This window comes from Bactrocera tryoni, chromosome 2 (assembly GCF_016617805.1).
Source record: "Bactrocera tryoni isolate S06 chromosome 2, CSIRO_BtryS06_freeze2, whole genome shotgun sequence".
NCBI lineage: Eukaryota > Metazoa > Arthropoda > Insecta > Diptera > Tephritidae > Bactrocera > Bactrocera tryoni.
The window spans coordinates 560,806-584,220 of record NC_052500.1 but is presented as its reverse complement, the minus strand read 5'-3'; the positions used below and the strand labels follow the sequence as shown (position 1 = coordinate 584,220).

Sequence of the window (23,415 nt, the reverse complement as noted above, 5' to 3'; positions counted from 1 at the left end):
ATAATAGAGAATAAATGATATACAAAAAACGATGAAAACACAAAATTAAACAAAACACAACTATAAACATAATAATTAAGTTGCTAAATTGTGAAAAAAGAAACAATTTATTATAACTATTATTTTATTGCTAAACAGAAAAATAAAAATAAAAATGTATTATAAAAATGAAAACGTTTTATTTTATGTCATATAGAGGGTAGGGATTTTATTCGCCAAACCACCGAGTGAGCCAGACAAGTCTTAATTGCGGTGCCACAACGTGCTATTGTTGTATGTATATTAAAGTCATCGTCTTCCCAAAAATAAAAATGTTTTCATTGTCGATTATCACGTCTAAAATATACAAATTCCTTACAAGAAAATTGTATATTCTTTATTATTGATTACCATCAGTATTAAACCACTTTTGTCGCAATAATCCGAATATGAAATCTTAATATTAAATTTAAGTTTGCTCTGTATAAGAAAAAATACGATTTGGTATTTGACTTAGAAAAAAATATATTTTCAGCTTGCTGTATTGCAAACGTAACATACGTAGTACGTACACAAAAATTTAATTTGTACGATAATTTTAATTGAGACAATTTCGTCTACTCAATAAAATAAATAGATGTTGTCAACACAGAGAGATTTTAAATAGGTATTGTTAAAATTTAACAATATGTTTCCAATTTAAGTTACTAATAAGAAAAACGCCATATTCCTACATAAAATTTAAATCATTGGGTTCCCGCAATTTCTTGTTAGGGGCACTAAATAACAATATTGAAGCAATAACATCTATTAAAATATGTTTCGGAATTGTCCAGTCGATGTATATGTTTGTAACATTCAAACATTTACCTATATATGTACATATTTCCACCCACTTAAGCACTAAATGTAAAATTAAATGATACATTATAACAGAAGTAGCAACATGAAAAGTTATCAATGCCTTAATTAAATCGGCATTACAGATTCCGCTCTTATCGATTTAAATTTCCATTTTTGATATGTAAATTACTATTTTCCAACGCTTCAGTAGATTTCTTATTCATCAAGGGTGTTAGATTATCTGCTGCTTGTTCGTCTATTAATGTGCCAATTTTGTTATCAGCATTATCTGCATATAAATTGTTATTTGTTTGTATGTTTTCATACTGATCCTCTAGAAAATGTTCATCATCAGTGCTTTTATTCCTTTTACCATTTGACAAGTTCTCGTTACGGTGAAAAGTTGCAGATGGGTTTAAATAGTAAGGGGAACGTGGGCGTGGAAGGTCATCGGCAGGCAAGGCAAATCCGTGTGAAATCAAAATATGTCCAATGTTGACTTCCACACCTGAATTGTGAACATGTTTTCTTAATATACAATTCTGAGAATAATATGCATAATTTTCGACTACCTTCTGTCAAATCAAAAAGTTCAACACCTGGTATGGGTGAACTCTCTCGGGCAGCACCAGATGCACCCTTTTGTCGCTCTTTATAAGTTGTTGCTCGAGAAATGAGTTTCTTCCAATTAGCAACTGTTAGAACATAAGATAATTATATATAATTAAAGTAAAATAAAAAAGAAATAATTTGGCCTGCCTTGTGTAAGTTCCTCAAATTTTTGGATTGATAGCGCATCCCAAGTATCTGCATCTTGCAGCATGGTAGACTTAACACCAGCTAAGAAACATTCTACTGCTTGGAATCTAATACATTATTATAACATTAAAAGTTGCCAAACATTGAAAATTGGCTTCCTTACCTTAAAGTCAAAAAATCTGTACGCAATTCAAATACCTCATGGGGCGATACATATTCACTATCGCCGTAATCAACGAAATAAAGGTCTAGTACTACGTCGTTAGGGTTATACTGATTTGGTAAAATACCCACAATTTCGGCCCGATACCACTTTCCGTCATATTTAAATACGGCTGCTACAATTTGGCCTAAATATGGTTCCACGATTTGATGACGGGCTTTATTCTCCGGTTCACTGTAGTACTCTGTCATTGATTGTACCATATCATCTAGTTTCTTTGATTGAGGACCAATAATTTGTACCCAAAATTTGGAAGGTGATGCAATGGCAGATACATAAACCTCCATTGGCTTATCCTCATTACGAGAAGCGAGAAGTTTTTCACGTGGAGGTAAATAGGAACTCAAAGACGTTTGCGAAGAATACATGCTTGAATTGATGCTGTTCGAAGGCGAACGACGCGGCTCTCGTCTATGTTCGACTTCTTCAACGGCTCGCCTAAGGTCTTCATCTTCTTCAATTTTCTCCTCAATCAATTTTCGAGCAATATTTACCTGTACATTTTTACGATAAATTAACAAGTAAATATTATATTTACATGTCTCACTTAGAAATAAAACTGTTTAATTAATATCTAATCAAATATTTAGAATATTAATATTAAAAATGTATATTGTCGCACCTGTTGCTGGTTTCCAGTTAGAAGAATGCGCCTTTTATCCATAGCCCCTCCGCTGCGACCACTACCTGAGTCCACAGTAACTTTTGCCAAAGATATGCGACAAATTTCTTGCATTGCCTCACCGCATCGTCCCATAATTTTTCCGCATACACTTTGTGGGACAAAGATTTCTTCCTTGACAATTGGTGCCCGTTCGATTTCTTTTAATAGTAATGCGCGAGCTTGTTTTACGCCCTCTGCCGTTCCGTATATATCACAGCTCTTGTACTTATCATTTTTGTCTCTGCACGTCCGTCCATCCATGTCGAATAATGATAATAAAATATATTACTTAGATGACATAGTATTTGTAGGTATAACATTTACCTTAAATGTATTTTTGTGCTCGTCTGTTGTTCAATGGATTTTAAATTGGATCCTCCACGACCCACACATAGTGGTATATGCTCATTTAATATTTCAAAGTTGATCTTCACTTCTTCGTCAATCCTTTGTGGTTTTCTTCTCTGTTTTATCACGGGTTTTGGTTGTGGCACGTCCTTATCTTCATCCCTATTTTTGAAATAGGTATATAACATAGCGCCACCCAAAGTGCATAATCCAAAACCAAGGATTAACTTATATATGGGCATACCAGTTAAGCCGTTGTGACGTAGCATCTTACAAGTTTTGTATTAGATAAATAAAAAATTCAACCCTGAAAAAGTTTTTGAAAATTGCATTATTTACATCCTTTGTCACTTGGAAAAAATATATTAATATTTTCTAAAGAAATTTTTCCCAAATTTTACGGTTCAGTATCTAACATACATACATAATTTAAAAGGATTTTTATCTCCCTAAGGGAACTGTGTGAAATGTTTGTATGTATTATATACATACATACATATGTATGAATCTCACTATATATTTCCAGTTTTATTATTTACACATGTACATATATGGGAAGTCCATGACTACTTAAAAAACGCTAGCGCACTTAGTTTACATTTTGTATGTAAATACACTGCAGATCCATATATACTTATATATTTGTTTGTAAAATTTATGTTGCAAAAAAATGCCATGTAGTGCAACTAAAATCCGATATTTAGAATTTATCTATTATTCAAGTCAATATACCACGAACTACAAGAAATTCATCAATTTTATACAAATAAAGGCAGATTTGGCGAAAGAAAACTACATACTCCCTTAGATATTTCAAAGTTTGAATTTGTTGAGAAATTTATTCTAGATGTAGATATAAGTATGAATGTGTGTGTTCATACTCATATATGTATGTATGTATATATTTCAAAAGAAAAATAAAAAAGCGTCACCAAATTACGTATACGAAACGAGAGATCGCTAAATTTAGTAAAATGACATAATGTGAAATTGCTATTGATATAGTGTAATTCTATTTATCAAAAGATACATTTTGGGTAAAATTTAAAGATTTTTGTTGATTGACCTTGACGGTAAGAATACCGACTTATAATATTTTTAATTTGGGAAACTGCGATTTCATTATGCAAAATGATGTACCCGATATCGTTTATGAATTTTGACGAATGACTTCCTTCGATCGCTCTGCTTTAAATGAACTTATGTATTGTATATACTTATTTCTTCACTCGATATTCCAAGTAAAAGGTAAAAGGATTTTTGGCTCAATACACATAATGAATACACTACTTATATTAATATTTGAATGTGTACATCACTTTGCATTGGGAATAGTGTATAAAACATATCATACATGCTCTTATTCAAACCAGTTTGACTGAACTACTAATCCACAGATTGCGGTATGTATTTCGTTAAACTTGTACATATTTAATTTCGAGGACACTTTCACAAACAAAAAGGTTTAAAAAATTACTCTTAAATACACTTTTCCATTTTAAGTTGATAAAAAATTAATTATTTTATTAACATACTATCAAACTGAAACAATCCGACCACGTTGTTTTGATGTCAATTTGATATAATGACACCCGCACTCCCGGTACAAGCTAACATACATTTTTAAACACTTTGATACAAGGTGTTTTTCTAAGAATTTGAAATTTAAATGTCTGTAATGTTTTCAATTTCAATTTATGGCATTATTTTAAACCCGACTGTTATGTACATATATTAAGTGAAGTCACTTCTGTCTACAGATAACTATCTCTTCAATTCAAAACACACACATATACGCATAGAGATTATTTTCAATTAATTCAATATTGAGGGTTGTTATATTATTTATAGTAAGTATTTTAATAAATGATCAAATTATTATTTTCTTTAACATTTAATACCTAATATTACCAAAATTGAGACACGAATTTAATGAATGTCAACATTTGATTGTGTCAACCAGAACCAAAGCTGCCGGCTTAACTTTTTTCAATATTTTTGAAATGTATGATCTATTGTATACATTTTATTGCGAAAGCAATATCATGATGCATACTTTTTGATTATTTGATAATTCCAAATTGTGTAGTTGGTTAGGCAAATTTCAATTTGTTATCTTTCTTCAAGAATAAATTGTACTGATATGTTACATAAAATATTACAAATTTTGTGGATTAAATTAATAATCCAATTCTCCCAGTTATTAATAATATTAATAAGCTGCTTTCTACCAAGTATTGAATGCATAACACCATGTGAACTAAAAAATATATTACGTTATCGTTTCGATTATTAATAGTCAAAATGAATTGATTGCAGCTGTACTGGTCTACCACTTCCAAGTAACTTGCTATAGATACATTATTATCTATAGCTTATACCATGTTCAGACCGACACTTAATCACACGATTTCGGCTGTTGAATGGATTATCCCACTAATCTTAAAAATTTATCAAGATTTCGCCATACAAAAATGACAGTTCCAAATCACTTCATTGAAATGATTTGAAACTCATCCACGCTAAATCTCTCTGTGCGACTCTGATTTTGCGCAATCTACTTGTCAGCACTGGAAATCTTTTACATTATCACAGCTGATTTGGACAATACAAAGGGGAAAAAATGTAAACAAACAAATATTTTTTAAAGCAATGAATCTAATTTCATCTGAAAATCGACTTAACAAATGAAAAAATGCATCCATTATTTCTATTATATGGAAAACATTAAAAAAGCCGTATTTTTATTTCAAAATACTATATAACAATCTTTTCTTTTGATAAATATTAAGCGATGTGAATTCTTGAATGACAATAACAGTTGTTTTTTGATCTTTCTAACGGCAGTGAGAACACTGTTGGGTTATGAAATGCTTAAATATAATCTAATCTTTTAAATTTTCGGTCTGAACATGGTATTAGGTTTTTGTTAACATTTTGATAAACAACAAAATCGAACAGTCTATATGGTAATAAATACACAACAATCGTACCGTGTGCACAACCTTAAAGTTAATTATGTTTGTTTGGAATCTGCCTTTGCTATGCCTGCTTAGGAAAACATTGGATATATTTGGTGTTCTCTGCTCAGTTGGCACGATTTTTAATAAACTATGTCTTTGACACCAGGAAAGGAAGACAACATAAATCTCATTAAGAATTTAACCCCTGTAAGATGTGAGTACTTATACGTTTCATTAAACATTTTGTTTAATATATATTTTAAACAGTTTCGGATAACACGCGTGGAAAATCGTGTATGCAAGATCCTAACGTCCAGACATGCAGAGATCGCTTGGATGATATAATTTCACAACAAAAAAGTAATTTTTCCAAATGGCAATTAGCTCAAAAAAGAGGTTTCGCCATTTGTACATCGATTGAGTCTATTAAGACCCGTGCTTTAGAATCTAGGGAATCCAGTCGTAACCTTAAGGAAAACGAGGAAACACTTTATCCGAGAGATCTAAAACAGCATATAGAAAAACTGAATATAATTCTGACCATATTCGAAGATATAACAAAACATGCAGAAGAATTACTTCGACAATTGATAAAATTAAGTAAATTAGTTGGCAATACAGATAAAGTTTTTTACCAGTCGTGGGCGTTGTCGCAATATATCAACTTCTTCGACCAAATATATTCTTCTTATAACAAAGAGAACCAAATAAAACAACGGGTTGCTTGTGAGTATATTATAGAACAACCCCAAAATATAATAATTTTCAGCTTACTAATTTAAAAAAGGTGAATTGCCGCACTGTATGAACCGATCAGATTTAATTCGTTGTACAACAGCATGGGAATACCCACAATACATTGATGAATGGACATTCTTAATGTTTGCATTTTTGGAAGAAGAGAATAAAAATAAAACTTAGTTTTGGAAAATTTTTTCACAGCTCACCTAAAATGATTCAATATATGCACTAGGTTAGCAAATGATGCTTTAAACTAATGGTTCGGCCGTAACCAATTTCCATGTGCAATATAAATAAGTCAATTAAACACTTTGATCATATTCTATTAAGTTTAGTATTAATATGTTATCTAAATTAATATCGAACTTTAGAATTAATGTTAAGTTTAAAGATATTTCAATATGCAAAATGAATTAAACTGTAATATACTATATGTATACATATGTATATAATAATATATGTATATGTGTACATATAATTTTATATAAGGAAATGTAATAAATCAATTTTGAAATTCATGAAATATATAATCATGAGTATGTAAATTCTGTAAAAAATATGATTCTTTAATTTCTGATCAGTTTGGGAATGTAAAATGAGGCACAGACTCCGACCGCTGCCATCGTGCAAATTAATGCCCAAATACCAAAAGAACTGTAGCCACGTCTTTTAACATTAACGTCAGCCAACTGCCTATAACATTTGTCCAGTTGAATCTATTACAACAAACAAAATTATAATTCGAAAAACTGACAACTAAATGAGCTTCAACACCTTAGTTAAGTCGTCAATCTCTTTATCGATTTCAAAAGTTACGGCCTTTAACTCTGCTAGTGATTCCAGCACAAAACGACTCGCAAAACTTTTTTCTCCTACGATTATGTCATCCGGAGGCAAAATCTTCAATTTATAGTTGATAGCGGATAGAGCTGAACGCATGTTGTCCAAATGGTCAATAGCCTTGCCCAAAATTTCACGATTATATGTCTTTGCTTCAGGCAATTCACATATTCTAAAAATTGTTTTTACAAAATAATGAAATAATTAATTATACAATTTTACTTGCTCTTTATACGTTGGATCCTGATTTGGTAGTTCTGAAAAAAACGTTATTAGCTCTTGACGTTCTTTGGAGTCTTTGAAACCCATCAATTGTAAATCGGAGCATGAGAGTGACGCCAAATCCCGATATGATATTTCTTCAGCCAACAACCTCTCTATACAATCATTGGAGTTATCACCATGAGATGATAGTAAAGTCGTAAGTGCTTCCCGATTTGACCGCCTTTCATTATTAGAACGTATCCATGACTTACGTTGAAGTCTTGCAATGGAACTATCACGATCAGGAGGCAAACTGCGATTTTGAAATTCTTTATTTACATCGAAACGCACAGCAGGTACGCCCAGTGAAGAAGGCACAGGAGTGTTAAGGTCCTGCATTTCGTCAAAAGAGCGAATATATGGAAACACGGAAAGATGTTATAGGGAACTATATTGCAGAGAACGGTAAGTATTTCCTCTTTCTTTTATAAAGCCTATAGTATAAATATATTTAATTACATATCAAAATTAACATAAATAATGATGTGGATGCCAGATTTAATGTTATTCACATTCAACTTTGATATTTCAATGACTTGTTTCAACGCATGGGCAACATTAAGAGTAAAATAGTGAATAAATAAGTGGCACTACTGATTGCCGGCAGTTAGTAAACAGTACCAGTGTAAAGGTTAGGAAATATTTTAGCCATTAAAATCTTTCGCTCCTAAAATTATTTATAAAGTATAATAAAGAAATGCCTGCTTGGCTGCCGCTTGAATCTAATCCAGATGTAAGCATATTTTTTGCCGATTTGAAACAAATCAAAAATATTTATGTATTAAAATGAGTAATGATGAGTCATCGTATTTGGTTAAATTATATGCCTATGCTCACTAGGTACTTACAAAGTATATTCATAAATTGGGGGTGTCTCAAGAGTGGTCAATTACTGATGTCGTCAGTTTAGAACCGGAGATGCTCGAATGGATACCGCAACCAGTCAAAGCAATAATTTTGCTATTTCCTATATCAGAAAATGTGGGTACATATTTCTTTTTGTTATGTAAATTGGCTTTGGGAAATATTCTTTACAATATAGTATGAGAAGCATAGAGCCCAAGAACATGAACAATTAGCTGCAGATCCTGGAACTTTTCCTGATGATCTTTTCTACATGCGACAACTAACTTCTAATGCTTGTGGCACTGTTGCTATTATACATAGTGTGGCTAATAACAAAAGGTGCGGTATGCATTTAAAAGCTTTACGAATAATGTGTTATTTTTTATGTTGTTAGCATTTCACTTTCTGATGGAATATTGAAAAACTTTCTTGAGAACGCCAAAGATTTAACACCAGAAGAACGTGGTAAAGCTTTGGAAAATGATGTATCATTTACAGAGGGCCATTATGAACTTGCCAACGAAGGTCAAACCGTTGCTAATCCTGAAGAAAAAGTAAATCACCATTTTATATCATTAATTCACAACGGAGGCACTTTGTATGAGTTAGATGGTCGAAAACAATTCCCCATCAAGCATAGTTCGACTTCCGATTCAACATTTGTGCAAGACGCAGCAAAAGTCTGCAAAGGATTCATGGCTAGGGACCCAGAAGAAATGCGCTTCACGGTAATGGCATTAACCGCGTCACCAAATTAACACGAATTTTGTATTTAATATGCTAAATTATTAGTATTAACTTGTGCTACGCTATCCGCTTATACATGCATTAATAGTTTTAAGACAATTTTGAAATTTTGTCATACCAATTACACAAACATAAATTTCTCGCTTTAAATGCTTATATTGAAATTGTAAACGAATTGCATCGGTAGTAATAAAATAATTGGATATCAATGGCTTATAAAAATTATTGTTTGGTTTTATAATTTGCTCAGCTTTTTGGACACTAAAATTTCGCATTCAATCAAAAAGTAAGTACGTTCTCAATAGAACGCAGGAAATAGGCTTTATTCAGAGTGGGAATGCGCATGTCAATGAATAGGTACTATATGGGTATTTGTATGTTATGTATTAAGTTGACGATTTGCTTTAACATAGTTATAACTTTTTAATAAATCAAGTACAAAAATGGAGTAATATTTGGTCAGAGTGATTAAAAAACTAAGCCTTTTAAAAGCATGTTGATAAAGGAGTTGATTCGTTTTTCGACGCAACATCGTACGTTGCACTGTTATTTGGTACTGAGTATATGGATTTTTCTCTTAATCGCCGGTAAAAAACATTTTAATACAATTTCATTCAATTTAATGATTATTGCTTAATTTTTATTGAATTATTTTAGGAATGTACAAATATATTGGTCATAACGGAAATTCTCTTAGTAATACAATACAATTTTTTAATGGTCAATTACATTCTCCATCAGGAGATGTCAACGCACAATATACGGATGAAATTTATCATCAAAGGCTAGACAAAAGAATTTTGAAATATAGCCAATTTAAGGAGCGTTGTGCACCTTTAGAACACTTGGTGCGTCGCGATGAAGGTGGCATATTAGACGGTTGGAAATTGCAAGGTGTACTAATGGTCATAAGGCACGGTGACCGTGGTCCCATGTCACATATGCGAGGAGTTATGGGTATCGATTGCAGTGCAGAAAACAACGGCTTAGTCAATCGGTGAGTGAACAATAAATTTTTTTACAAACTTCTATTGGAAACTACTCTCTAAGCCCCGAATGTACATGTTTATACAGATACACATACGTATGTATGTGTGTGTAAAATGTTCGTACAAACTACGCAAATAAAAATTGCTACACACTTCCTGAGTGTCGAAAATCATTTACAGCTATCGAAGTTTCCTATACAATTCCACATCGTCTGCGAGCTCTAATCACATGTATTGGAATAAAATGGGACCGTTTCATGGATTTCCTTTGTTGCCAGCATCCGATCGCGCATGTCTTTTAGGACAGCTAACATTTAAGTGCGTAAACAAACTCCTTACATAAATCATAAATACTATATTATTGTAAAAATTTTAATTTTATATTTCTACAGGGGAGTCGCTCAAATGTTACATGTAGGTGATATTCTGCATAAAATTTACGCTCACGCATTGGGATTGCTGAATAAACCGACATCAAATAAACCCTCAATGGGTGGATCCTCGACTCCTAATTCGTTGCTCACCTCTGACGAAGTGGTAGTATTTTCTACGCGCTATAGGAGAACTTTTCAATCAGCTCTCGCAATTCTCTTCAGTTTTTTGCCAAATGATAAGTGGTTATCCTTAAATATTCGCGAGTCACAGAGCATGGCGTTTTGTTTTACAGACTGTACTTGCCATCAAGCGGAACTTTTATTCAAGCGTCAGAAAAATGAGCAAAAATTTAATTTAACCCTTCAACCGGATATCAGTAAGGTTATTCAATGGGTAGGGGGGACTTTGCTTCAACATACACCAAATGGTGTCAACAATGTTCAAGATGTGATGGACGTTCTAACTATGATTTTATGTCATGATGCGCCACTACCTTGCCGACAAATAATTTCAAATAATTCGCGTTTATTTTCCACCCAACTGAGTGCAACCGATTTGAATGATGTCATTAACATCGACCAAGATGAAAACGCTGCAGATCCTAATTTCGTACCAGAGAACATATTTAATGAAGATCTTGATAGTGAAAATTCGATGGGATGTGTCGAAGACACTCACGTCACAGCTCTTATGGCGTATGCGAACTGGCAGTCAACATACGAAGTAGCACATATATATTACAGACGAATCGGACTACTCCGATCATATGGTATGATTCGACATATCGTTAGCTATATGCTAAGAATGATCTCTGGCGATCGAACAAAATTTGTTCTGTACTCAGGCCACGATTGGACTCTGCAATATTTAACAGCTGCTTTGGGAATAAGAACTGGAAACACATTTATACCTTATGCCACTCGATTAGCTATTGAATTATACAAAAGCGAAACACATACAGACTATTATTTTCGGATCGTCTACAATGGTCGAGATGTCACACAACAAATCGAGTTTTGTGAAGGTGGTAAGAGTTTAAGAGTCACACGAGATAGTCGTGGGAATAAGGCAGATCTTTGTCCAATCGAGAATATTATTCGATTCCTTCACGAAGACTACTTTGCGTCTTTGAACGCAACTAATTTTAAAGATGCTTGTACCGCAATGGTATCACATAAAGATATTGATTTCTGATAAGTGAATCCGACATGGATATAACAAAAACAAACCTACTCTTCACGTATAGGTTCAATTAAACGATTCTAACAAATTGTAAACTAAACATATCAAATGCATACTTTTGCACACAAATATTATGTACTTGTATATACGATATTTGCATATATAGAGATCACAGATAAAATAAAATATACATATCTATGTATGTACATATGTACATACATACATGAAAATTCATATTTAGCTTTAAGGTAGAATATTATACAAATACCATGCTATGTGCATGCCTATAAATAAATCTGAAACTATGAAAATTTTATTTTTTATGAGCGTTGTAAACGTCTATAATTTAATCTACACCTTTTCATCCACACTAATACTCCTTGACCTTAATAGAGTAGCTTTTCGAGACGCCAAAAAACGAGGAATAACCATGAACGGGGCAGTGAAAATTCACATTACTTGCAGATTAATACAGAATGTACGTGAGCTTAATGCTCAAACCTCTCCTGGTGAAATTCTTAGCAGTAGTACTAGGAGATGGTGTGTGACAACGATAAGAAGTCAATTTCTGATTAAATTCATGCACTGTAATCCAAAATGCACAATTTTACAATTTGTAAGAATTCGTATGTATTACGTTCATTCGCTTAGCCCATCCAAAATGTTGTGCACATATAATAAAACACCTGAAAAAATGTGTAGTTATTCGAAGTATATGGCATTTTCTTGAAATTTTTCCTTACCTAAAGCTAATTAGTTGGGTATCCTTTATTGCATTTGGATTATTATTTCACATAAATGTTTGTTGAGAGGTTTTTGTGCAGCTATTATTTTTATAATCGCCCATAGGTTTTCTATAGTACCGGATTTTGAGCTGGCTGATACAGAATTTTAATATTTTGACTAGTTACTCAAGTTTTAATGACTTGAGGTCATTATCGTGAAGAAAAATCCGAGCCAACGGTAAATTGTCCAGATAGTTACCGTTTAAATTGTTCCCAAATATTTCGCCGGTCATTTTCCTCTACCTCAGCCCTGATTCCAAATGGATCCGATTCGCTCAGCCTAACCAAGGACCTATAGTTAGAACGGGTGATCTTTCCTGGCTTTTTGTGCGACAAATTTTCAAAGAAACAACACTTGCGATCTATACACTTGAAAGTGCATTCAAGCATATCTCGGATCTGTGTCATCGTTACATGTGCATAGGCATGTAACCATGTTTGTATGTATTTACACATATGTATGGGTATATATATTCAAGTGTATTTGTGCACATCATATTTGTACAGAAATGTGCTACGGTTCGAACTGGTGTCTCATGCGCCTGCATTTGAATGTGCTCGTGTTGATGAGAGTGCAGCAGTGCAGTACGACTACTCGATTGGGTGGCGCATTCGTGACCAAGTAAGTTTAAATTACAAAAATGCCTCTTACTGTCATCTTCTGCGTTTCTGGTACAAAATGTTGATGAAGAAAAATCGTGCGAAGTTTTTTTCCAAAACTCTTTTCATTGGTTCTAGTGTTGGTATATTTTCATTCGTGAGCTCAGTTATGGAACTCGACAGACTTTTACAATCACGCAGGATTATTGGTAGATGACTACTTTTCTTCAGATTCTAGCAAACTACATGGGTAATCTTCAAATGATTTTCTTCTGCCTATTTCTATCTAGAGTTTAGGGGAAACTCTAAACCAAACGAAATCTCTAAGTCTGATTCTTAAACACACTAATATGTGTATAAATACATACGTACCTACACACACATTTGTACACAAAGCTGCAATGATAGGATGTTCACTGCAAAATAATTAGAATGCAGAATGGACTTAGCGAAGATATGCCAACTGGTAAGAGAAGCAATATATTTTGTCTAACGTCAAAGAGTTTTCCATTCATTGTTACACCTTCTGCCCCCTAAAGAACGACTATTTTAGAATGCACGAATATATGTTCACTAGTTGGTATATCTACTTCGCCAAAGTGTTGACAGTGACTCTGTGAGTGAATTGTTTAGGCCACTATACTCATCACTGTTGTCAAAGTCACATTAAGAGCGCTCTTTTTAAATTTACACTCAATCTATTATTATTTATTTTTTTGTGTTCTATTAGGGCACACAACTATTAATCATCTGGCTTCTGGTTCCAATGTTCGTTCCAAACTCTAAGGTTAATGATTCTATTGCACATTGCACTTTCATATGTTGATTATATGTACTTATGTATGTATATGCTTTTGCATCACGCATTATAATGGTATATCTAAAATGCAAACCGACTAAAAAACATGTACACACATACTTATGTATTTAGAATAGAATGTATGTTTCCAAAACAAAAACAAACCGCAACAGAATTTATTAATTATGATTTCAATAGAACAGGTAAAAGGTTGGACGTCCCAAAATATATACATACATACATACTTAAACATGTCAATGAGAGAAGATGATTTTAAAGGACAACTTTGAAAATTATCGGCGTGTGCAGTTGATTGAATCCCAAGTAAAATTGAGAAAGTATGTTTCGCAACACTCTGTTTATCTTTGTTTAAGCAAGATAGGAATACATTGTATTTGGTTAACAAAACAGATGTTTAGTCCATACCTATACATTGATATAACATACATGTATGTATACAATATACAAACTCATTTATTAATTAGGAATACATATCGTCACCTAAAATGCAAAATAACGTATCATCAAAAAATTCGAAATTGAGTATCTTATTGATTACGGCTCACTACTTCAAATAACATTCATACTATGACGTTTGTTCAACATTTTCAGGTTCTGCGCTCAAATATAAAACAGTTTTAACCAATATTAATTTTTTTTTCACTCTTGTTCAATTTTATTTCGTGTTTCATTCACGCCACTGTAAATTTTCGAAAATGTTGCTACGTTATTTTGCATTTCAGGTGACGATATGTACATATGTATATGGAAATCTTAAATATTGATAAATTTGGTATTCAGCTTGTAATATTAAAATTAAATATCGTGTTCAACTGTTACGAGCAGCCCTTATTTTATATATGTATGTACAACTTACATTTTGAGATTTGCTAATGGGAGAACTGTCCCTGTGCACTTTTTCTCATTTATTTATGTATATACGAAAATATAAACATGAATATCGGTGTGTATTTCATTGTGCTCAGTGTCAGCGTGCATGTGCCCACATTTGATACATATGTATGTATGTTTGATATATATTTACACTTAGCTTTTAAATAACAATTCGCTCTCTTCTGGTTGCACTTAGCGGCTATTTCTTACACTATTTGCTGCTTGCCTGGTAAAATAACATCGAATGACGCAAACGCTAGAGATTTCTGAAATGTGTGATTTGTGGACAGACAACAACAATGAGTTGAACGAGTTTGGTTTGTTGTTTTGCTCCGTAAGTGCAATGTGGTTTTTGATGAGTTGCACACATGGAAAAAAAGGGTACTTCCACGCATATAAGTATATTTACATATAAAAGATTTTTGTTAAATACATACAACACATAACACGAATGGGTTGAATCAGAGAACATAAAACATGTTTGTTCTCTGGATGAATCTAGGGTCATGCATATGTATGTATGTAAAAAGTAAAGCGACGTACATACGACTTAATATATAAAATGTAGCTAATTGAAAATTTTTAATAGATTTGCATACAGATATCAATTCACATATTGTATAATAGAAAAACCTGGTTATTGCATCTTGTATACGTATACATAAATTACTGATGCATCAAAATTAAAATTTTATAAAAATAACAAAGTGATTTATATAAATCAACGTTTTCTGGTAAAACTTCTTTATTAGGGTTCTTCAGGATAAAAACCCCACACCGAGCTCCAGAGTTACCAATTTTATTGGCAATCTGAATTCTATTACCTCGAAAATTTTAAAATACTTCGCAACTCTGAACTTTTCGCTGCGTTTCTATTAAAGCGAATTCGCTTCGAGTTTTGATTGGTTTTCTTGTTCCGTCGTTTTGACATAAAAATTTTGCAAAAGAATCGCCTTTACATTTGCATGTGGTTTTAGCTTAGGTAAATAGTGGAATTCAAAAATACGTTTTGAAAAATGAATCTCTTTTGGGCAAAATGTTGAAATTTGAAAATTGTTCCCGTTTGCAACTACTGTAAATGGTTGAAAACTTTACGAAAATTTCGTTTTCAGCTAATGTATATACGCAAGTGTGTTTTACTCGCGGATCTTCAAAGCCGCCCCGAAGACGTCTAAAATATAAAATCTGCTTGAAATGAAGTTTATTGAAAAGATAGTATGAATGATCAAATAAATTAAGCTTCAGCAAGTAAAAAAACTTGGCGTGGAACGAAAAAATTTATATAAGAATCTATATTTTCTGTGATTTTCCTGCGTTAAACCCCAACTGAAAGAAAAAAGTGAGTATTAATTTTAATCTACATTAGAAAAATATTAAAGTAAATTAATCAAATTTTTTGTGTTACAATATAATATAGTGTTTCCTTCTCCGTTGCATTATTCGACTATGCGACCGCAAGCACCTAGTGCAGGTCAGCAACAGTATGACCATAATGCTGAAGAGCTTAGTAAAGCCGAATGGTACTGGGGCGGAATTTCCCGAGAGGAAGTGAAAAATATTTTATCTGGGGAGCCAGATGGCAGTTTTCTGGTGCGTGATGCCTTAAACAAAAATGGAGAATATACTCTAACTTTAATAAAAGATGGAACAGAGAAGTTAATAAAAATTTGTCATTTAAATGGAAAGTATGGTTTCACAGACTGCAAGTTTGATTCAGTAGTGGAGTTGATCAACTACTATAGGGTAAATTCCTTAAAGCTTTACAACAAAATGCTTGACATTACGTTGAGCAATCCAATTGTGAAACCAGCAGAAGAAGACGATGACAGTGATTTGCGATTTCTTGCCGATAAATTTCTTGGTTTGCACCACACACTAAATAAGCAGCAACACCTATTAGATCAGAAAATGAAAGTATTTAAGAACGTGGAAGCTGAATTAAATGAGAAAAAGCAGGACCAAGAAGTTTTTTTGAAAGCCGAAAAAATGTTTAAAAATCAAATAAAATTGTTAGAATCATATATATGTACGGCAATACAGCCGCAGGTCGGCACAGCTGGGGTAATAACGAACGCAAACGGTGGTGCAAGTGGAGGAAATAACAACTATGCAAGTCGTCAACAGGATCAAGAAAAATTACAGGCAAATGCCACATTACTAAAAATTAAGCTTCAATCATTATGTGCAGAAATGGGAAAATTAAACCGGTATGTAGAAGACAAGAAGGAGGAATATAAAAGGCTGGAACGTCAAATCAACGCCGCGAAACCTGAGCTGCAGGAGCTAAGTCTGGAAAAAGAAAGGACTACAGAGTAAGTTAACTAAAATCAAATTGATTAGAAATTAAGTTTTAAATAAAAACATAATTTTCGTTATAAATTTTTTGAATTATTTATGTATATAAACAATCGCTATCATTATTTTATACATTTGTTATTGCTGCTTACTATAGTCTTTTTTATATTCGTATATGTATGTATATATTTTCCCATCTATTACACTGTATATCAAACCATTGAGAAGATGAGCACAAAAAAAGAAAAATCGTTGGAAAAAATATCTGTGTATTCCGAGTATATTTGTTTTTCGCAAATAAAATTTTCCTTCTCATGGCTTGATTAATTATTCGATTCAACTCAAATAAACAAAAGTAGATACGTACATATATATACATACATATATATATATATGTGTGTGTATATATAAATACATAATGTAAACGAACCAACCAGGTCAGATAAATTTTATTAGAAGCATGTTAAAGTCGGATTCAAAAATGCATTTAATCAATATTCCTTATCTATTTCCACTTATTTGCATACGCTTTTCCCTTTCAGGCGCCTAATGGAAGCTGGTATTAAGGAGGAGGATATTGTCTTACTCACAGAAATGGGTTTCGATGCCTGGCAAAGAAGATACGAAAGTCGAACGAATTTACCGCATAATAATGATTCATTATGGTTCCTTCGCGACTGTTTGCGCCAAGAGGCCGAAGAGTTGTTGAATGGTGCCCCTACTGGCACATTCCTTATAAGGGCTCGTTCCGCTGGACATTATGCTCTTTCCATTGCTTGTAAGAACGTCGTAAACCATTGTATTATCTATGAAACGGAAAGTGGATTTGGTTTTGCAGCTCCTTATAATATATATGATTCTCTAAAAAAATTGGTGGAACACTATGCAGGCAATTCACTCGAAGAGCATAATGACACGCTGACCACCACGCTGCGTATTCCTGTCAAACATTGGCATGCCAATAAGGATTCGCTTACGAAGCAATTGGAAGAAGAACTGGAATTGGAACAGCTCCAAATTGAAGAACAACAACAGCAACAACAAGTAGCGCAGCTGCAACAACAACCATTGCAACAGCTGTCAACATCCGCAATTCCAGTACCCTCTAGTGACACATTGGATGTATCAACACCACCCTCTTCCTTAAACTCTCTATTATCGTCTTATCCCGGGGGAAGTGGCAGTGGTAATCCAAATTTGCCACAACCGTAGTAAACAATTTTAATGAATTGCAAAAGTGTTGAAGGTTATTTTTCCAAGGCCTTGTTTTAAGTATATGTGATTATGGACATGGAGCTTAAATTCGTAGTTAAAGACCCGCACTAAATTAATTATGAGATCCAATTATGATTAAAGTGGGTACAAAAAACTCAAATAATGTAGCTTTCGGGTACACCATTTGTGATGTAATGGTGTTGCAATTTTTTTATATATTTTTTTTAAATACAGCAAGATGACAACGAAGTTAGGATTAATTTTCGTAAAGAGTAACATTTGAGAAGCAATGTTATTATGCATGACGATTTTTTTTCGAAATTTAATAATAATAATTATTATTTTTTGTAAAACAATATAGTGTTAATAGTGTGGAAAACACAATTGAAATCCTGAACAAATTCGATCGACAGTAGAGAACCAATGAGTTGTGTCATGCTAAATTTTGAACTGCGCTTTTGTAACTGTTGTCATGATATAAAACTGCGTCATACAGTGATCATCGGTAAAAATATACAAATTATTGTGAAACATATAGTTTTGAGAAACAATATTAAAGAGATAATGTCAATGTTGTTTTATATTTATACTATTTATATTTATATGAAGATATTTAGAGTAAAATCGAAATGTTCAATGTAATAATGGAATGCAAATGTTATTACGCAATACGCATTTCTTTCGTGATATGTTCAGCTGTTAAATTTATACAAGAAGAAAAACGATTATCAACTTATGGTATAAATTTGTATTGTACTATTTTTGGTTGACATTTTGTTGAAACACGATTATATCAGTTATAAATAAATAATTGTTTACTAAAAAATCTGTAAATTTGTACATAAAAATATTGTCAAATCAGTTATAAACTAGATGAAATGTTCTGCAATAATAAATCACAGAAACTAATTGGGAAAATCGAGAGCTCCTACGGAAATTTGTTGGTATTAATTACAATATCGAATGAGAAATTCTAGAACTTCAAGTCTCTAAATATTAGATTGTCTTGTGATTTCATAAACAGCAATATTATTCTATTACAGTACTCTCAGAACGTTGATTATTTTATGAATGCAATACTAAATTACCACAAACCAAATAATAAATACGCGTATGTCTTTGAATATTTCACTTATAAAAAAACTTAAGAACTTGAAAGTTTATGTATATGTACGTACTACATCTTCAGAGTAATTCATATGGCAGTGCAATTCCGTGCGGAAAAGCGAGGCCCAGCATTAACCGAACTTTGCAAAGTCCAATAGATATTGAAACAATTCCATTTATATCTTCCCATTTTCGACTCCAGGTTTGTTTGGAGTTAATGTGCATCACGCGAGCATTGGCTATGAAGGTTGCTAATCAGTAGATGTAGTTACTGGGGTTTAATTTTCTCTTTAGTATTGCTAAATGAACTAATTTGAATGCCATATTACAAAAACGTCTATTAACAATGGGGGGAATTTCGAACCATAAAGAGTTCAGAAGCGAATATGAAATCGAATTACATACATACATACATATGTAGATATAAGATAAGTTAAAAAATAAATTAATATCTCTCTTGTTAATATAGACGTTTTAGAACATCTGCCAAGCTTTTTATACTACATGTCTAAAATTTTCGCTGTAAACGTAACTAAACTTTTGTATACGTAGGTGTTTTTATTGGATATATTCTATCATATTATATTCATTTAATATATATTTTTTTATTCATTTGATTTTTGTATTTGTTTGTCCTGTTACATTGATGGTATCTATTAAAGGGTTGTAGAACACGAATAAGAGATATGGACAAAGAAATGTAGGCGGGATCGTCTGCAAAATGACATGCCAGCTGAATTAAGAACACACAAACTTAGGGATATACATATGCTTGGTTTACATTTTGTATTAAATTGACAAGGAATTTTTACTTTGTACATACACATATATATACATATAGTATATCTAAGTTAATAAGAACAAATAAATCATACAAATAAATTATATATTTATATAAATGTTGCGAATTGAGAATTGGATAAGGATATCATATTCTTTTGATTTCTTTGCAATCTATCGGAAGAGACGAATATTCGGAATATTTCATATATTAGACACTATATTTTCGCGCTTTAATCCCAAATATTGAGAACATATCTTCGCAAACTAATTAACTGTAAAGCGTTTATTCGAATGTTGGGTATAGGATTATAACACTTATTGAGTTTTAATCCGATATTTTTGAAGTCCTATCAGAAGTTATGCAACTCAAGGGTATATTATCTTTGAATGCCTAGCGACCTGTCGCCTGTTACAATAACTGTTCCTTCCGTTTCGTAAAATGTAACAAGTTTTAACATTCCTGGTCGTTATTGTTTAGCTGTTCCATTGCTGTTGTATCCATTGCATGAGAGATTTCACTCTCGGTCGGATCACGTCCACTAGTTGGGGTAATGGTCGGACCTTAACGATACCCCCCTTTGAATAGACAACGCCAGGCATTTACGGATGGTTTTCGTAAGAGAATTGTGGCTGAAGCGTTGTGGAGGAAAAGATTTTGATATCTTTGTTATTTTGAAGGTATTGAATATCTTCATGGGCAACCATGGCTCGTAGATGGAAAATTAAAGATTACACTTACATATTTTTCGTTACAGTTATAAAAGATGTATAAATAAGAAGTTTTGACTTTTATTTTCGCTTTGGCCAATAACCAAAAGTATATATACAAGTGTACATATGTATGTATGTCTAAGTTTGCTTATATCTAATGTACACAATACACTCAGCTAAATATAATTATGTTAATGATCCAAATAAAATCACAAATGTTGGATAACCAACAAAATCCTTAACATTTTATACCGGTCAATATGACCGAAAGTTGATAGTATTTAATGTTTTTCATTTCTTACCAGGGATTTAAACTAAAGCTTACAATTTTGAAGTTTTATAAAATAAATATAAAAAGAAACGAAAATCGTAATAAATCACATGACTATTTATAAATAAAAAGAACGCGAATGTGGATGCCTTTATCGGTACAACTTATGAGTATGTAATGTATATTCTTAAGCTTCCTCTCAGCTAGAGCCTTATTCAATAAGTTTCCGAGTTCATGGCAGTATTTTGGAATTGATTTGGCTTTTGCTGATGCTGCCTTGAAATATTACAATTCCAACTGGAACTGTTCGTGGTCTTCTATTTTCATTGACCGTGCCTTCTTTACTAAATCGACTGGCGGCGGAACGCATTTCCGGAATGGTGTGCGTGGGGTTCCGCGAAGAAGACATGTAGGCAAATCGGATGGTGGTGTTTGACTTAGGGGCGAACCTCTCAAATCTTTGAGGAATGCGCGTTCATAGATAAGCTTTGTTCCTGCAATAGAAAATATATTCCGATATAATAAAATTCGTATTCGTATTTTTTGTTACATATGTATATATGTATGTATAAGCGCAAACATTAATGTTCTCAATTGAGTCCATTTGTACATGCAATTAACATTTTTGTATACTTATGTAGTATATGTATAAATGTCTTCTGTTATTGATGAGCCATTATACAATAGACTGCACCATCGTCAGTACTTCTACGTAATTGTAACTACATAAGTACATATCTATGTGAGTTTAAACATTTGAATTCTTATATTAAAAGATCGTATTTCATTAGCACTTCTTTATTCTCGGAAAGTGGCCAACTAGTTTTAACGTTTATTTTTCAACATGAATTCAAATTTGGCAAATGAGTGAGCCCAAAGTGACATTGTAACTACAACTTTGTAATTTACCACACATGAATATCTAAATGAAAAACAATTACATGTTGTTTTGAAAACTTACCTCCAGGTGTGGTTGAATACAGTGTGCCGCCGGGAGTGGATGAATAAACTTCTGGCATCTGAATGGGGTCCGAGATAAAAATTTTTTTAGTTTTTGGCAGTGCATGCGTGAATGCCTGACGAGCAGTTGGTGATGCTGACATTTTGAGTTATACTTTGGTTGTTTAAATCACTTAATCGCCTTATATCAAAAATTTCTTCGACACTTATTTACAAATTAAATATTTTTTTTTATTTTACAATTTGTTGCGCAAGAATCGCAATATCAGCAGTTGCGACCGTTCAACCTAACAATTTGCGAAAACTAAAATGTTTTGAGAATTATCCAAACTTCAAATTTGCACTTGAAACACAATTTACTTTTATAATGATGATTACTGACTTATTTTCCGACAAAATTACGTCTCGAATCCAACGAAAGTTTGAACTTGACTATTGTGTTTGGGTGGGGAACGTTTATATTTATACGAAAACATTGGCGTAGCGCAACATCGTAGTAGCGAGCACATGCTCGAAAATGTGTTTGTCAATTTTACGCGAGCGTCATAAAGCCGAAGTCGTCGGCGCGGTTGTTTTTGTTTGTTCTAGCCAGCGCTGAAGCATTTTAGTGTGTTTCTTATATATAAATACTACATACATATGTACATATAGATATTAAGATTCTTGTTGTTATTGATAAATAAAATTATTGCGCACTGTGGAAGGTTCTTAGACCTCGCTGTTTGCTAGACTTCTCTTACTCTGGCCTAAATTCACTAACCTTGCGGGACTATGTACATATAATGCATGAGAGCTTTTCTTTTTCTTTAACTGTTATGAGTATTTATTTATGTATGTACATATGTAAGTATACATACATACATATGTATGTAACTTAATCCCATTCATCGAAACCGATGTATTTCTAGGGGCGAGGATTCATCAGAGGTTCATGAATGTACATCGTTACTCACATGTTGGCGGAGACTGTATTTACGTTAAATTCTTACAAAGTTAACTGGCTGATGCAATACTCATGAGCTTATCAAAATTACAAACAAAAACTAGAAATCATAGAAAGTTCTATATTTCATTTAGGTATAAATATACCCTTCAAAACTGTAAACGCGCATATACTTATATACATACATGAATATAAGTACATATGTATGTACATATGTACATAAATACAATGTATAGTTGCAAAAAAAGCCGGCAGCGAACAAAACAATTTGAGTTGGCGAGACTGGGAG

At 32.7% G+C, this 23,415-nt stretch overlaps 7 protein-coding genes across 11 annotated transcripts; 4 read left to right on the top strand and 3 right to left on the bottom strand.

Moving 5' to 3' along the window:
* Nucleotides 1–157: 157 nt before the first annotated feature.
* LOC120769508 (tudor and KH domain-containing protein homolog) lies at nt 158–13,802 on the bottom strand. 4 transcript variants are annotated; one of them, XM_040096543.1, is made up of 7 exons: nt 13,521–13,802; nt 2,793–3,123; nt 2,427–2,709; nt 1,745–2,298; nt 1,582–1,688; nt 1,395–1,517; nt 158–1,330 (listed from the first exon to the last, which is right to left on the bottom strand). In XM_040096543.1, the coding sequence occupies exons 2-7, from the start codon at nt 3,083–3,085 to the stop codon at nt 975–977; spliced, it is 1,716 nt and encodes a 571-aa protein (XP_039952477.1). In that variant the 5' UTR covers nt 3,086–3,123; nt 13,521–13,802; the 3' UTR covers nt 158–974. The 4 variants fall into 4 exon arrangements, with proteins under 4 accessions (XP_039952477.1, XP_039952476.1, XP_039952475.1 ...); XM_040096542.1 differs by lacking the exon at nt 13,521–13,802 and adding an exon at nt 4,718–4,767; XM_040096541.1 differs by lacking the exon at nt 13,521–13,802 and adding an exon at nt 4,352–4,642.
* LOC120769515 lies at nt 5,795–6,917 on the top strand. 2 transcript variants are annotated; one of them, XM_040096554.1, is made up of 3 exons: nt 5,795–5,986; nt 6,047–6,505; nt 6,567–6,917. In XM_040096554.1, exons 2-3 carry the CDS (start codon nt 6,076–6,078, stop codon nt 6,698–6,700), a joined length of 564 nt encoding a protein of 187 aa, XP_039952488.1. In that variant the 5' UTR covers nt 5,795–5,986; nt 6,047–6,075; the 3' UTR covers nt 6,701–6,917. The 2 variants fall into 2 exon arrangements, with proteins under 2 accessions (XP_039952488.1, XP_039952486.1); XM_040096552.1 differs by having other exon boundaries at nt 5,798–5,993.
* On the bottom strand, nt 6,946–8,122 carry LOC120769513. The gene is made up of 3 exons (XM_040096550.1): nt 7,587–8,122; nt 7,295–7,532; nt 6,946–7,236 (listed from the first exon to the last, which is right to left on the bottom strand). Exons 1-3 carry the CDS (start codon nt 7,961–7,963, stop codon nt 7,087–7,089), a joined length of 765 nt encoding a protein of 254 aa, XP_039952484.1. The 5' UTR covers nt 7,964–8,122; the 3' UTR covers nt 6,946–7,086.
* Nucleotides 8,221–9,442, top strand: LOC120769514 (ubiquitin carboxyl-terminal hydrolase). The gene is made up of 4 exons (XM_040096551.1): nt 8,221–8,357; nt 8,465–8,605; nt 8,667–8,809; nt 8,865–9,442. The coding sequence occupies exons 1-4, from the start codon at nt 8,322–8,324 to the stop codon at nt 9,226–9,228; spliced, it is 684 nt and encodes a 227-aa protein (XP_039952485.1). The 5' UTR covers nt 8,221–8,321; the 3' UTR covers nt 9,229–9,442.
* LOC120769507 (2-phosphoxylose phosphatase 1) lies at nt 9,535–12,079 on the top strand. Its single transcript, XM_040096539.1, has 4 exons — nt 9,535–9,804; nt 9,875–10,214; nt 10,387–10,524; nt 10,599–12,079. Exons 1-4 carry the CDS (start codon nt 9,711–9,713, stop codon nt 11,773–11,775), a joined length of 1,749 nt encoding a protein of 582 aa, XP_039952473.1. The 5' UTR covers nt 9,535–9,710; the 3' UTR covers nt 11,776–12,079.
* A 1,943-nt stretch (nt 13,803–15,745) lies between the features above and the next one.
* Nucleotides 15,746–19,288, top strand: LOC120769509 (phosphatidylinositol 3-kinase regulatory subunit gamma). Its single transcript, XM_040096545.1, has 3 exons — nt 15,746–16,180; nt 16,259–17,153; nt 17,679–19,288. Coding segments are annotated over exons 1-3 (1,566 nt in total). The 5' UTR covers nt 15,746–16,179; the 3' UTR covers nt 18,349–19,288.
* Nucleotides 19,289–21,011: 1,723 nt separating this feature from the next.
* LOC120769517 (eukaryotic translation initiation factor 4E-binding protein) lies at nt 21,012–22,759 on the bottom strand. Its single transcript, XM_040096555.1, has 2 exons — nt 22,185–22,759; nt 21,012–21,717 (listed from the first exon to the last, which is right to left on the bottom strand). Exons 1-2 carry the CDS (start codon nt 22,324–22,326, stop codon nt 21,509–21,511), a joined length of 351 nt encoding a protein of 116 aa, XP_039952489.1. The 5' UTR covers nt 22,327–22,759; the 3' UTR covers nt 21,012–21,508.
* Between the last annotated feature and the right edge of the window lie 656 nt (nt 22,760–23,415).

What these genes read in the sequence shown, in the direction of transcription:
- LOC120769509 (XM_040096545.1), top strand. An exon ending in GAAAAAGAAAGGACTACAGA is followed by an intron (nt 17,154 to 17,678) that starts GTAAGTTAACTA and finishes TTTCCCTTTCAG; the next exon opens with GCGCCTAATGGAAGCTGGTA.
- LOC120769514 (XM_040096551.1), top strand. Translation starts at nt 8,322, where the DNA reads ATGCCTGCTTGGCTGCCGCTTGAATCTAATCCAGAT. An exon ending in CGCTTGAATCTAATCCAGAT is followed by an intron (nt 8,358 to 8,464) that starts GTAAGCATATTT and finishes TATGCTCACTAG; the next exon opens with GTACTTACAAAGTATATTCA. An exon ending in TATTTCCTATATCAGAAAAT is followed by an intron (nt 8,606 to 8,666) that starts GTGGGTACATAT and finishes TTTACAATATAG; the next exon opens with TATGAGAAGCATAGAGCCCA.
- LOC120769508 (XM_040096543.1), bottom strand. Translation starts at nt 3,085, where the DNA reads ATGCTACGTCACAACGGCTTAACTGGTATGCCCATATATAAGTTAATC. An exon ending in TAACTGGAAACCAGCAACAG is followed by an intron (nt 2,299 to 2,426) that starts GTGCGACAATAT and finishes AAAAATGTACAG; the next exon opens with GTAAATATTGCTCGAAAATT. An exon ending in ACTTTTTGATTTGACAGAAG is followed by an intron (nt 1,331 to 1,394) that starts GTAGTCGAAAAT and finishes TTCACAATTCAG; the next exon opens with GTGTGGAAGTCAACATTGGA.
- LOC120769515 (XM_040096552.1), top strand. Translation starts at nt 5,930, where the DNA reads ATGTCTTTGACACCAGGAAAGGAAGACAACATAAATCTCATTAAGAAT. An exon ending in GAATTTAACCCCTGTAAGAT is followed by an intron (nt 5,994 to 6,046) that starts GTGAGTACTTAT and finishes TATTTTAAACAG; the next exon opens with TTTCGGATAACACGCGTGGA. An exon ending in AATAAAACAACGGGTTGCTT is followed by an intron (nt 6,506 to 6,566) that starts GTGAGTATATTA and finishes AATTTAAAAAAG; the next exon opens with GTGAATTGCCGCACTGTATG.
- LOC120769517 (XM_040096555.1), bottom strand. Translation starts at nt 22,326, where the DNA reads ATGTCAGCATCACCAACTGCTCGTCAGGCATTCACGCATGCACTGCCA. An exon ending in GTATTCAACCACACCTGGAG is followed by an intron (nt 21,718 to 22,184) that starts GTAAGTTTTCAA and finishes TTTCTATTGCAG; the next exon opens with GAACAAAGCTTATCTATGAA.
- LOC120769513 (XM_040096550.1), bottom strand. Translation starts at nt 7,963, where the DNA reads ATGCAGGACCTTAACACTCCTGTGCCTTCTTCACTGGGCGTACCTGCT. An exon ending in CAGGATCCAACGTATAAAGA is followed by an intron (nt 7,533 to 7,586) that starts GCAAGTAAAATT and finishes AACAATTTTTAG; the next exon opens with AATATGTGAATTGCCTGAAG. An exon ending in AGATTGACGACTTAACTAAG is followed by an intron (nt 7,237 to 7,294) that starts GTGTTGAAGCTC and finishes TTGTTGTAATAG; the next exon opens with ATTCAACTGGACAAATGTTA.
- LOC120769507 (XM_040096539.1), top strand. Translation starts at nt 9,711, where the DNA reads ATGTTGATAAAGGAGTTGATTCGTTTTTCGACGCAACATCGTACGTTG. An exon ending in GATTTTTCTCTTAATCGCCG is followed by an intron (nt 9,805 to 9,874) that starts GTAAAAAACATT and finishes GAATTATTTTAG; the next exon opens with GAATGTACAAATATATTGGT. An exon ending in TTAGGACAGCTAACATTTAA is followed by an intron (nt 10,525 to 10,598) that starts GTGCGTAAACAA and finishes ATATTTCTACAG; the next exon opens with GGGAGTCGCTCAAATGTTAC.